The sequence below is a fragment of the Nicotiana tomentosiformis genome, chromosome 12, assembly GCF_000390325.3.
Source record: "Nicotiana tomentosiformis chromosome 12, ASM39032v3, whole genome shotgun sequence".
In the NCBI taxonomy this organism is placed as follows: Eukaryota; Viridiplantae; Streptophyta; class Magnoliopsida; order Solanales; family Solanaceae; genus Nicotiana; species Nicotiana tomentosiformis.
The window spans coordinates 83,462,302-83,476,302 of record NC_090823.1 but is presented as its reverse complement, the minus strand read 5'-3'; the positions used below and the strand labels follow the sequence as shown (position 1 = coordinate 83,476,302).

The 14,001-nt window shown below is 34.8% G+C and overlaps 2 protein-coding genes across 2 annotated transcripts; one reads left to right on the top strand and one right to left on the bottom strand.

The window, feature by feature from the left end:
• The first annotated feature begins 898 nt into the window (after nucleotides 1–898).
• On the top strand, nucleotides 899–3,189 carry LOC104105304 (uncharacterized). The gene has a single exon (XM_009613562.4). The coding sequence runs from the start codon at nucleotides 1,726–1,728 to the stop codon at nucleotides 2,947–2,949; it is 1,224 nt and encodes a 407-aa protein (XP_009611857.1). The 5' UTR covers nucleotides 899–1,725; the 3' UTR covers nucleotides 2,950–3,189.
• A 3,334-nt stretch (nucleotides 3,190–6,523) lies between these two features.
• Nucleotides 6,524–10,196, bottom strand: LOC104105305 (protein trichome birefringence). Its single transcript, XM_009613563.4, has 5 exons — nucleotides 8,957–10,196; nucleotides 8,392–8,584; nucleotides 8,117–8,310; nucleotides 7,866–8,024; nucleotides 6,524–7,252 (listed from the first exon to the last, which is right to left on the bottom strand). The coding sequence occupies exons 1-5, from the start codon at nucleotides 10,000–10,002 to the stop codon at nucleotides 6,898–6,900; spliced, it is 1,947 nt and encodes a 648-aa protein (XP_009611858.1). The 5' UTR covers nucleotides 10,003–10,196; the 3' UTR covers nucleotides 6,524–6,897.
• Nucleotides 10,197–14,001: the final 3,805 nt, after the last annotated feature.

Genomic DNA, 14,001 nt, shown 5'->3' with positions numbered 1-14,001 from the left:
AACTTGGCCAACTCTTCCAACTCTAAAGCTTCAATCATGAAATTCATTCTTCCAAATCAATTCTGAATAACCTGAAAACCAAAACCGACGATTCACACAAGTCATAATACATCATACGATGCTGCTCAAGACTTCAAATAGCTGAACGGAATACAACTATTCAAAACGACTGATTAGGTCGTTACAAAGATAAAGAAAAAGAGAGTAAAGGAAAGATGAAGATAAGCAAGAAAATTCTCAAAGCTCTGATACCATATTAGATTTAGAGATGGAATTTTCAACAAAAAAATTCATTCTAGTTATATTGATTATGTACAGTGCCTTTGGCTTTATACAAGTATATGTTGTAAAGAAAATATTGTGTTTACACTTGTCATATTTCTATTCACTACAATCTAACAAATATAACTAACTGATATTCTTTCCACATGACAAGAAATATTCAACATGGCTGGCCTATGTTATATCTAGACGACCACAATTCAATCCATCATAGAAATCATTGTCGTCACGATTGCTCCATGTGTCTCGGTCTTTTTCTGAGAAAACCGAGTTTAACTGAGAGGTCTAAATATTTGGACATTACTTTACTCTTTTGATTTGATACACACAAAACTTTCTTCTTCAACATTTCTCTGTGAGACTTTATAGCCTCCATAATTTTTTTTCCTTTGTCAAATTCACACCGAGAATTGAAAACATTGTGATTCTCAACAAGTTCAAGTTTTAAAAATAAAAAAATCCTAGTAGGAAGTATTTTTATTTTAATGTACCTAAAGTGCGACGGAAATTTAAAATCCAAAAAATTAAAAACAAATGCATAGCAAGAAGTGGGACCCGCTTGGGTGCGTGGATGATAATATGGCAAGAAAATTGAACCCACAAAGTCAAATAGAGCAGCGTTTGGATACTGAAAATTACCCAAAACTGCTTACATGCAGGGAAAATTTCCCCTTTCTGTATCTAAGCTGGCACTCTCTCCTCTATCGGGCCGGATCTTTAACCCATTTAACACAAAAAAATCTCTCTAATCTCTATAGCTAGCTCAGTGAACCAGATCCCTAATTCACTCAAGATGAAAAATCCACAGAAAACTGCACCAATTTCATAGCAATAACAGCAAATATATGCTGCTTTTTCTCATCAAAATCTAATCTTGGCTCAAGGTCTCTCTCTCTCTCTCTCTTTCCCGTTTTGTTTACTTTGTTGCTTTGAACAGTTAAACCAAAACCCTAATTTATAATTCTCAAAAAACGGTTCTAAATTATGGATTTTGAGCTAATTATCTAAATTGATTCTCATCTAGGCTCACAATATTCGTGGCCCTTTTGGTTTCTCCTTTTCTTTTGATAAATTGTTGATTTTTATTCTTAATGCGATTTACCCTAAAAAAAAGATTGCACCTTTCTTAGGATCCTGCGTCAATTGCTCTTGGTTTTGATTTATTGTTTTATATATTATTTGGGTTTTCAATTTTTTTGTCTTCTGGCCTGATAAAGTTAGGTTTTCTGCTCAAATTTAGCTGCCTGAATTTGGGGTTGATTTTCTTAGTGGAATAGTAGTATAAGTTTTTGGATGAAGGTGAAGATTGAGGCTTTTCATTAAATTGATTAGGAGAAAGAGGAATCTTGATTTTCATTTGGTATAGTGAGAAAGGTAGGATATTTCGCCTCGTTTAGCGTGGAAATTGGAGGTTTTTGTGTTAGGAGTACTGGTTGAATTTCCATGGGGGACGGTACGCCTAATGCAATGAATCTTGATCTGAATTTGGGACCTGTCGAAAGTCCTAATGATGATTCAGAGCCTGTTCCTGCATCATTTCCCATTGAGGATATGAATTTGGAGGACTTGTTAGATGGTTATCGATTTAGGGAAGTTGTTAGGCAAAGGAGGAGCAGATGGCGGTCAGTTTTAAGAAACATTCCGGTCCCTGCAGAAGCTAGAAGTATTGCAATGGAATTCATTGGTAGGAGTGAATCACAGACAGGTGATGCTAGTGTTGTTACTGAGAAGAGATCCTCTGAGGTGACAGAGATTTTGGGGAAAAAGGAAGATAATGAAAAGGGTAATAGCGAGGAAGGAAGCTTCTTTGATTGCAATATATGCCTGGACTTGTCCAAAGAACCTGTTGTGACTTGTTGTGGTCACTTGTTTTGCTGGGCCTGTCTTTATCGATGGTTGCATCTCCATTCGGATGCAAAGGAATGCCCTGTTTGTAAAGGGGAAGTGACTATGAAGAATGTAATCCCAATTTATGGCCGTGGAACTAATGTACCGGAGCCTGAAGAGGATTCAACTCTGAAAATCCCTCATAGGCCTCAAGCAAGACGTGTCGAGAGCTGGAGGCAAACTATTCAAAGGACAGCATTCACCATTCCAATGGAAGAAATGATTCGCCGTCTTGGCCATAGATTTGATTTGTCTCAGCTGCAGCAGCAGAATCCTGAAGGTTCTCATGAATCACCTGAGCGAAGCAGCTCATTGCTCAACCGTATTCTTACTTCCAGGGGAATGCGCAGAGAACAGAATCCTGTACTGCCTTCGGATGATGTGGTTGACTTGACACAAACCAGTCCTACTAACTCAGATGTGTGGGAAAACCGCCGTCTTTCCTCTCTGTTACTCCATAGATCAAATTCACATCGAGCTGCTAATTTTGCCGATCTTGGTTCTGTCTTTGGTTCTGCTGGAAGGGTGGCTGACCCATACTTCCGTAGTAACAATGTGGAGAGGAATCAGGAGCAGCCTCTACCAGTGGATGATAGAGATTCTGTTTCGAGCATTGCCGCTGGTATACACTCAGAGAGTCAGACAGTGGATACTGCTGCTGAAATAGATTCTAGGGTGTCCCTCTCTACATCATCTTCCAGAAGAAGAAATGATACTTCCAGAGTTTCAGATGTGGATAGTGGAGATTCACGCCCACATAGGAGGAGGAGGCTAAACTGATTTGCATTCTTAGCATTTTCAATCTTCCAAGCATGCCTTAACCCCCACCTCCCACCTCCCCCCTCCCCCGTATGGCGTTGATATTTCTGAGCTTTTATTTAGGCAGATCAGTAGGAAATGTACTTTCAAGAGTTTCATAAGAACCTTTTCATGTTCTCTTACCTGGCTGATTCAAGCTTTCCAGTTGCAAGTCATTTGCAAAAAAAATAAATAATAAGAAACTTCTTTTTTTTGTCTTTACCTCTGTAAATAACCTTGCAAATGGTAGTATTATTTGTATACCTGCTCTTTGATGTCCTCAATAAATCAAATATCGTGTCCATATAATTCATTTCTGTGGCTTAATTGGTATATTTGTGAACTTTGAAGTGGTGCATGCACCTATTATCATTGTGGCTGTACACAATGCCAGAATGTACTTACTCATGTAGGCAACAAAAATCATCTTGAGATGAAAGACGGAAGAAATTGCCATTCAAGTTCTTCGGTTATTGGTATTGATAATGTTTTTGGATGTCACTTAGCTTAAGGACAAATCATTAGGTGTATTTGAAGTTATCCTCCTTTCATAAGTATAGAAACTCTATATATTTCTCCATTTCTGAGGAAGTCTTCTATGCAGTTGTGCATCCTATAGTACAGAGCTTTTGGGCTTTTGAATAAATAAATTTAATCTATATGATCTGAGCAATGTTATGTTGCTTCTTTGTTTCAAACGTTGTCTCGGCTATCTTGCATTCTTGATTAAGATGTTTGCAGAATACCATTTTCTATGCCTTAACTTTGTTTGTTTCAACTTTCATGCTCTTTTGTTTTATCTCAAATGCTTACCTGTGCCTAATTTCTTTCTTGAGCTTTGCTTGAATTGAGGAAAAACATTTTAGAAGCTTCAATTCATGTGAGTAAGAAGGTGCATTTCTAGACATTTGATGTGTGAGTACTAATACAATTATTTTTTATGTTTCTTCCTCTTTGTGTGATTCTTGTTCATTTACCCAAAAGATTCTTTTTTTAAAGTCCTGAACTAAATGGTATTAGCTTGTGAATTTGATGAGATCTTCCAATATTACTGGTTCTCATTCTAGGTATCTGTTACTATAAGATATGCTAATTCGTCTTCCCTCATGGGATATTGATCAGTTATGAATGCAATGGTTGGATTACTGTATAAGAAGATTATTTCAGGCCTCATAGATCCTAATTTTTAAGTTCCACCAAAGAATGGTGGTATTCGAACTGACTTGTATGTAACTCAAATACATGTTATCTTCAACTAGCACAATATAGGATGATTTTCCCTACCGGATTAAAGCAGATGAGAAGAACTCATCTAGTATTGTCTTCACTAAGATCTGAATATTGGTTTCTAGAATTGTTACTTGGCTTCTTTGACCACTACTAGGTTACCCCTTTTGAATGGGCATATCATGTTTTTCTTTTTCTTTTTCTTTTAGTGAATGAGCTTATATCTAATCTACTCTAAGGTAAGATTCAAAGAGTAGATTATCCGTAGAAGGATGGGTAGTTGTTTAATAATCTACTCTCTCTTCTGTTTTTATTTCGTAGTATAAACTTGGTCCAGCAAAAATATACGGAAAGAAGATGTTTGATAGATATGTAATCTAAGCTAGATTCATGACCAATTAACCGCATTAAATTGCTAGGTCCGTTGATAAGTAATCAATTCAAATTGGACCACTCTTTCTAAAATTGTTGAAGACAACCATAAATGGCTCTATCTCAAATTCTCAATTGCAAGGGTCACTCTCTCAACTCCCTACTACACCCATTGGTCCATGAAAAAGTAAATTAGTGTTTCTCAGTAACAAGTTCTATAATTTCAAAAATAGAGAACAAACTCATCAATGGGCTTGGTGGGATGAATACCATTTTTTTGTCGTACTTAATTAAAGGTTTCGGATTCGGTCCCGAAAATGAGAAGTTCTACTACCTCTTCAATGAATCCTACATGGCGCGAACCCGAATAATCGGGTAAGTAAATTCTGAATATGGTTAAGTAAACAAAATTAGAAAACATACTGCAGTACCCTCACTGACCACGTTGCTCCTCCATTAAAGCTCATCTCAAGCTATTTTCACAAATAAATGCCAATTAAGAATTGCTAGAAAACTAAACATGATTGGTGGAATTTTCCTGTTGGTATCATGTGAAAATAGGGGGGGGGGGGAAGGGGGAATGTTTGCTTAAGATCCAAGAATCTAAGCATACTTAAATCTTCAGAGCTTCACAATTACTTGTCAGTATAGTGTTCCCAGGTAAGAATTTCTTATCTGTCGTTAAAATTTTTGAGAAAAATTACAGATTTCAAACTTACTCATACTTCGTTGATTTCGGCAAAAGATTTGAGTTTTTATTGTTATACTTGAAAAGAAAATATTTATATTCCGGAACTGTATACGAGCTGAACATTTATTTATTGAATTATTTCTTGTATCATCTTTATTATATATTGTTATGAATTGTTGTTGGTTATTGGAGTTGGACTCTCACCCTTGTCCCAACTCGTCACTACTTTCAACCTAAGGTTAGGTTTGTTATTGAGTACATGAGGTCGATTGTACTCATACTATACTTCTGCACCTTGCGTGCAGATGTTGGATGATGATGTTGTTGTGCACTACGGGAGCTGGATCTGAAGATGTATATGCGTTCCGGTTATAGCTGTCTCTTGATCTTGGTAGCTTTAGAATTTTAATTTGTTCCCGTATAGTTCAAACAGATGATGTACTTTATTTCATACCAGCTTTGTAAATTCTAAATCTTAGAAGTTCATAATTTGTACTACCAGTCCTTGGAAAATTCTTGTATAAAACAGTTGTATTTTCATTTCTTTTCTTAATAAATCTCACTTAAATTGAATAGTTGTTAATTGACTTACTTGACGGGTTGGGTTAGGTGCCCTCACGACTAGGTGAATTTCGCATCGTGGCAACATGATTGGTGGAATTTTCCTGCACTGTCTGGTATCATGTGAAAATAGAAGGGGGGAAATGTTTGCTTAAGATCCAAGAACCTAAACATACTTTAAAACCTTCAGAGCTTCACAATTACTTGCCAGTATCATGTTCCCAGCTCAAGTATTTCAAACATACTTTAAAACCTTCAGAGCTTAGACTAAGACACAGATGACACGCTCCATCCCTTTTTTTTTAATAACAATTGTGTTCGGATCAGTTTCGGGCATCTCAACTAATTAAATTGTACGATAATATAAAAACATTGTTAATGTATAATAACTCAAATGCTTTAGAATACTTACCATAGAAAACACCCCATGTGAAGAGGAAAAAGACAAGGATTAAAATATCAAAGCAATACTTAATTACTTCCCTAGGCAGTCCAAGACGACAAGCTCTTATCAAAAGCATCAAATAACTATAATCATAGCCAAGCAAAGATGTCGTGATTAATAGAGACTTAGATCCCCTAATTGCGCACAAGAATTAAGAAAATGCTATGTGTCAAACAACAATTATGTATAACAATTGAAAAAAAAAAACTGGACTACATCTTTGACTAATGATGTATACAAAACCCCTGATCCAACATACATAATTAAACGTATGATTCATTAACTAATTTAAAATAAATAGTGTAAATAATTATGAAATTTACAGTGTCGAGCCCTCAAGACTCAGAAAAATATAGGAAGCAAGTGACAGACTTACAACTGTTTGATTTTAAGTAAACAGTCAAAATCTTTTTGTCACTCTCCTTTTATAAATACACATTAATAAATTACTCTAAGTACACATATCTCTCCTAAAGAAAACTTCTCTAATCTCGGATATATAGTTTACATTATGAACATATTCTTTCTCCAAGTGCTTGTTACCCTTTGTTATTGGGTACTCATAACCGAGAAATTCTCGAGGATCAGTAACGCACAGTTCGAAACTCACCCGATGAATAATGAGCCCGCCCCTCTATGTCTTTTTGTCCTCTTGTTGTTTCATGTGTTGATTTACTAAAAGTTTGGCATATAGAAGCTCATTCCAAGCATCAGGTACACCAGGGAGGCACCAATGGCTGCAATCTTGGAATAGCAATTCAGATTTCTTCTCCTCATTGGTCAATTTTTGTTTCCTATAAATTGATGGGTGCCCATCTTTCCTATAATCTGTCATTCTTGTGACATTGAGATAGGAGACTTGAGTTTTCATTCCTCTCAAAACTCTCTCCAATACATTCATCTTAGATGGATAAGGAGTAAGATATGTGTTGTTCTTGATTGGTTCTGTTTCGTGGTCACAAGCTCCACCAGAATTCCACTGTCCACCACTGTAAAAAACAATAGATAGTTTAAGCAAAAGTTTTGATAGAAACAACGATATAATAGTAATAGAGCAAAACAACAACAACAAAAAAAGAATAATTAGATGAATAATGAGCTAATTTCACGTATTGTCACTAAATTTAACATTAAGATTTTTTTTGACGCATTAATGAAACTGAATTTTAACCACTAACAATAACATCATAAAACCTTTTCTTGTCATATCAAAGTAATTGAATCATGTGTAAATTGCTCTTAAAATACAAATGGTGAGATAGTTGAATTTCCGGCTCAAAAATACAAATCATAGGAAATTAAATAATCACCATACAAAAATTTTGACTACCCATAAACAAAGGCAATCAAAAGAATACTTAAATGAAACGAAAAGAAGGAAAAAAACTTTGACCTTTCGGTCATTTGTAGTTTTGGAGCAACTCTCACATAGTTCAGTTAGTTACTTTAACGTGACAAAGAATAGTTTTATAACTTCATTATTATAGTGGACAAAGTTAAGTGGTAATAGGAGAAATTAACCAAATGATATACTGCTACAGAGAAGAGAACTTGAACTATTGACAAGTAAATCTAATATAGCGTGTGTTTCAAGGTTATTACCTAAAATGAGATGCAGAATAACCTCTAAAGAGAACAAATGTCTTCTGGGAATTTACATGGGAATCAACCCATCTTCCCCATGTTGTTAAAGCTTTTCGAAATGCTTCAAGGACATCTAACTCGCTGTACACGTGACTTCCTTCTTGATAATAGTCCTTCCTGTAACATGCACCATTGTTTTAATTAATACAACAATTATTTTTAAGCATAACAAACAGACCATACATGTAGAAAAACACAATAAATTTTACCCCAAGGAAGTCTTCTCGTGAGTCCACCAGTGGCCGGTGTTGAAGATTAAGATATCTGCATTTTTATATTTATCAGCAGACTGTCCAATTAAATCAAGTCTGAGAGTTTCCTTCTTTACTCCTTTTTTATCTGCAAATTCCCATTCTTGAACCAAGAAAGGAGATACAAAGAACTCCACTCTGCAATCGTACTCCTGAATATTTAAGAAACAATTCATAAGAATATGAATGAGGTTTAATAGCAAAAATTAATCCAGCCAAATTAGATATCTTACTTCGAATAGAAATGAATAGGAAGCTTCTGTCCTAAAATGGTGTCTCCCAAATTCTTCATAAACCTTCTTCTGATCTTTTACAGAGTTTCTAAGTATGCAAACAAGGGATTCCCACATGTTCCTATTGAGAGAATCACCAACAAATACTAATCTTTTTCCTCTCAATAATTCCAGCATATGAGTGCCATTCAATCTGTCCAAAAAAAAAAAACCAAAAACCAACTGTAAGGATACTTAAATATGGAAGCAAGGCAAGTAGAAGAAGATAAATAAATACCAATTTACCTAATCTAAGATCTGTTCACTACATAATTGAAGAAAAAGAAGAACTTTAAGATAAAGAAATCATGGTTTAATTAGTAAACTAAATCAAATCTAATAGACAATAAACGAAAATGGAAACAAAAGAAGCATAGGATCCTTGAAGCCTATAATATGGAGTTCATCATCAACAACAGCAACACTTTAGTTCCAAACAAGTTGGGATCGATCTAATTTGGAGTTCATAGATCAGAAAAAAATATTTAAACTAGAATTAGGTTGAGCATAAATAGCAAAATCTTACCTTGGAAGAGTGCAGGCATTGGGCTTCCATTTCATTTTGATGTAATTACTATCAGGTCTACCATTGAGAAAACAGTTGAATTGCTCATCAATTAAAGAACAAGAACCAGGTTTATACAAAGGGTAAGACTCATCTTTCACCCAATTCCCATCAAAGAAATCACAATCCAACAAAGACTTAACCAAATCTCCATCCTTATTCTTTGCCGACACATCCAAGTTAGTCTCATTACTCTGTTTTTTAACAAACGAGGATGTGAAATTACTCTTCACTCCCTCAATTTCTTTCTCTTTGCTCCCATTAGCAGATTTTGGTGCTGAATTTGTGGTCTGATTTGCCTTCAAGACTCCAACATTATCGTCAAAATCTTTACTTTGGGTCTGATTCTTTGCGCTTGATGATTCTTTATTAGTTCCAGAAGAAGATTTTGGTGCTGAATTTGAGCTCTGATTTGCCTTCAATGCTCCAACGTTATCATCAAAATCTTTACTTTGGGGCTGATTCTTTGCACTTGATGATTCTTGATTCGATCCAGAAGAAGATTTTTGAGCTGTCACATTCACAGAAGGCTTCAAGGGGTTTTTCAAGACTTCAACTTTATCATGTGACTCATTCCTAAGAGTCTCATTTTTACCAATACCCAAATCTTTATTCAAATTGGGAGGCTCAAATGTTGAGTTTTGGGATCTCGGCGTAGTAAAGTTTTGAACTTGCTGTGAAGAGTTGGGAAAAAAGTAAGAGTAAACTGAAGAAAAGTGAGATCCATAAGATTGATCAGAGAAAACTGGAGCTGATGTTGTTGCTGGTGTAGAAATAGTTCCACTAGTACTAGTGCTACTGCTTAAAGAGAAAATGTTTGTGAACCAAGGAGAAGAAGAGTTAGGAGAAGGACTAAAAGCCAAGAAAAATGTAACTGCAACGAATACAAACATGAACCCATATGCACAAGTAACAGTTCTTTTGGTTTTCAGAAAAGAGAAGTGAGCTTTCAGGTCTGTAATGAGAGTTTTTCCACCATTAATTGGTGTATATTTTGCTGTATCCATTTGCCTTTCGGAAATTTATTTTAGATAAGTTTCTGGCGAGAAACACAAGTTATAGATAGAAGTATTTCAGCTCAGACTAGAGAGACGAGAGAAAAGAAAACAGCAAATGGCAATGGAGAGAGAACAGGAAGAGAGAAAGTTGGGTGTATGAGCGTGTTGTGTAGAGTGTGGACTCTTCTGTCAGTCTGTGAGAGAGTGCCTTGTGGAAAAACATTAACCTCAGTATTTACAAAGAGATTAACTAATAACTTCGGTAGTAACCGGTAAGAGTGTGTTTGGCCTAGTTTTGAGGAGTTGGGAACCTAAATGTTGCAAAATTGGTATGTATAGCGCATGTATTTTATGAGCTATATGTAGAGCGCACATAGTACATGGTGTGTATAACATCTCCATTGAATATTTGCTTACTTAAGATCCAATATTCATTCTTCAAAAAAATCATTCTGAAAAATTCATTCTTCGGCATCTTTTGTATCATTTCATATTCATCAATATTTTTTTGAATTTTGCTAGAATGTCTGAAGAACAAAAAATTAAGGTTGCATTATATTGGGAAGGTGAGGTTGTGGTGGAGAATAACTCAATACACTATATTTGTTCTCCGCAGAGTATTTGTTATGTTGCCATTCACATTAGAGTACGACAGATTGGTATCTTTGATTTGTAAAAGAATGAGTGTGAGTAAAATTCTTTGATTTGTAAAAGAATGAGTGTACGAGTCCCATGTGCCCTTTCATTCAAGGGAGATTCCCTACCTTGATCACTTGTCCAGTATGTCGGATGTGGATGCCCTCACAAGGGATCTTGATGATATTCGTACGACAATGCGGGATGAATCTAGACCAACAGAGCTCTATAAGAATATGTTTTTTGCTGACAAGTCGCGCCTTAGCTGACAAGTCGCGCCTTACAATAAATTTATATTTTTTAAATTATCTCAGTAATTTAACCTTTTTCTTTTTTTTTCTACTATCCCTTCCTTCACTTTTTTAATTATTTTTTCTTATATTTTTATTTTTCTTCTTTTATTCCTCTTTGGAATAGTCTCTCTATATTAAATATATCTCTTCTTTTATATAATAATTTATAGAGAAAATTTTTATTTTATACTGAATGGTATAATTTAATATATTTAAATTATCACATAAATGTTGATACCTAATTTTTCCCTCATATTTTCTAAAAATGCATATATACTTTTAACATAACATATTTGCATCATCATTTAGTTTACAAACTTATACAAGCATTTTCTATAATTTTTCATAATTTTTATAGCTTTTAAATTGATTACTTGAATAATTATTAATTACTCCTTCAAAGTATTTGATGATGACTTAACTACTTAAAGTTATTATTTTCGTATCTATAATACATGTTTCAAATATTTCACTTCATTTTATGTTATTACATTAATATTGTTAAGCTATTTGCGTAATTTTACAGTAATAGCCTATATCTGTACAGAAATGCTCTTTATTTATATTACTTGTGTCAAAATAGCATTTTATATTTTTATAATATAATGTTATTATTAATAAGCATTTCAGTATATAAATAATATTTTTACTTATTTGTAAAGCATTTTTATAAATTATTTTCGTGTATTTAAATGATAGCCTAGCTTTAAACTATTTTTCTGAACCAAATTGGCCCAATATCTTTAGCCCAACTGTTGGCCCAAGACCAAACGACCCCTTAGTTATAACCCGGTCGGAACCCGATCTGCGACTCGCCCGCTTCTCCTCTAATCCTGGCCGTTGATCTCAAATGATCAACGGCCCCTAGCCATTCCCCATTTTAATTAACTACCCATCACCCAAACTCTAACCCCATTTCCTACACCCGCCGCCCCTAAACTCTCTCATCTATCTTCTTCTTTGATTAAACCCTAGCCGTCGTAACCCTTAATCCTCTCCGATTCCGACTCAAATATGGAATCAATCCATGATATACTTACCTATTTTGTGATACTCTATCATTATACGTATGTTTACGGTGTTACTTAGTTCTTGCCCAGAGTTACTTAGTACTTGCCCTATTTTTGGCAAGAACTACTTCTCAAGAACGGACCAATTTACTTTGATTTTGTGAGGATCTAGACGATCTTTCGTCTATATGTATGTTATATTGAATGATTCTTGCATTATTGGTTCGATTCAAGTCGTCAGTCCCAACTAGGGTTTGAGACTTTCCTTTTTTTTTCCTTTACTGATTTTTCGATTGATTGATATTTTTTCTTTTCCGTGTTTGACTATTCTTTTCCTATTTTCTACTTTAATTTGCCCTAAATCTGACTCTAAATAATTTTTGGTATGATATTTTCCTTATTCTCTATTTAATCTTCTGTATTCCTTTATTTTTAGTATTATTTGCGTGATAGTTATTATTCCCGGTTGATTTACTGAACCCCTTTGTTCACGCCCTAAAAATAATCGATTCTAATTGACTCTAGTATATTTTTCCTTATTTGTGTTTGAATAATTTATTTTTCATGTTTACTCGGTTGATTTCTACACTATATAAACCCCTCCCCTAAAATCCCTTGAAGAGACTTCGGAATCTCCTAATCACTGCTATTATTCTCATTGTTCTCCTCCTTTCACTTACTTATTCACTCTGTTACACTCGAATATTCTGTGAAATTCTGGGCCGGCTGAAAGCCAAAGCTATTAAACGACCTCCTTCGGTGCAAGCACTACTCAGAGCCTTTCTCGAGGCTATTGTGAACTCTGAAGCATCGGAGATCTGGGGTTCTTACTATTAAGCTCTTTACTATCCTTCTGTTCATATAATTTTTGCTACTGGTTAGTACTTTAACCCTTGCAATGTTAATTTTCTTTCTTTCCTTCTTCATACTTATATGTGTTTGAATTATATGAATATGATTTAGTTTGTGAATCCATGATATAACACTATTATGATAATGCTTGATACTCTTTTGTCATCCTATGATAGTTGAATGCATGAGATAGTTTACTGCTTTGTCCTTAGTTTGTGTTAGGTTGGTCTGCACTTCTATGTTGGTTCTTTGTTTTCTTCTGGAATCAGTCTTGTACCTCTAGCATCTGAATATGTTTCAATTTTGAGTTTCAATGCGAGCCTATTTTGAGCCTACTGTGGGCATGAGTATGCTGTAGAAGATATTGAAGGCCAAGGCAATGCTGGGTATTTATTTGAGCCTACTGTGGGCATGTTCACTGTTATGTGAAATTGTTATTTCATTCACTATTGGGCCTGTAATAATCTTTGTATAAACAATTGGGGTTGATAGTAAAAGGGAATGAGGTAGATTTAATATTCATATGTGATGGGTAGATAACATGCCTATAGGACTTAATGATGTGTTTGCTATATGTGTCGTTCACTCTCTATGTACACTATTAGAAATCATGCCATTAGGGAAATCACACACTCACACAACCTGTATGCTATCAAAGCATAAGTGCTTTATTTGTCCCATGTCTACTACTATGTGTCGCTAGACAGCATGTCTATAGGAAATAAATGCCAATAACTGTCCTTTAATTTGCATAACTGCACCATGTTCATTAGATATCATGCCTATAGGATTTTAATTATTTAATTCGCTATTGCACCTAGAAAAAATACCTATAGGAGCTAAATATAAAAAATCAGTTCCAATCGCCAATCATTAGAAATCATGCCTATAGGGTATTACTACTCGCTCTAAAGTGCTGATACTGGACTCTTCAAACGTTGTTTACTGCTTAGCCACGCCACTATTAGAAAGCATGAGCAAATTCTGAGCATTTCCAATAATTTTTACTGTCCCTTACTGTGTAAACCACTTAGAGATCATGCTATAGGTTTTATTAACTTATAATCTGTAATCTCAATAAATAACTTAGCAATATCAGATACTCTCAAACTGGTAATTTAGAAATCATAGGTCTAAAGTGGCGCCCTGCATCTGAAACTGCTTGAACATTTGGATCAGACCATATAGAAACCATGTCTATAGAGCTGAATAACTTC

Coding starts and splice junctions, on each gene's coding strand:
- LOC104105304 (XM_009613562.4), top strand. CDS start 1,726: ATGGGGGACGGTACGCCTAATGCAATGAATCTTGATCTGAATTTGGGA.
- LOC104105305 (XM_009613563.4), bottom strand. CDS start 10,002: ATGGATACAGCAAAATATACACCAATTAATGGTGGAAAAACTCTCATT. Junction 8,585..8,956: donor AATGCCTGCACTCTTCCAAG/GTAAGATTTTGC, acceptor TTTTTTGGACAG/ATTGAATGGCACTCATATGC. Junction 8,025..8,116: donor CACGAGAAGACTTCCTTGGG/GTAAAATTTATT, acceptor TGCATGTTACAG/GAAGGACTATTATCAAGAAG.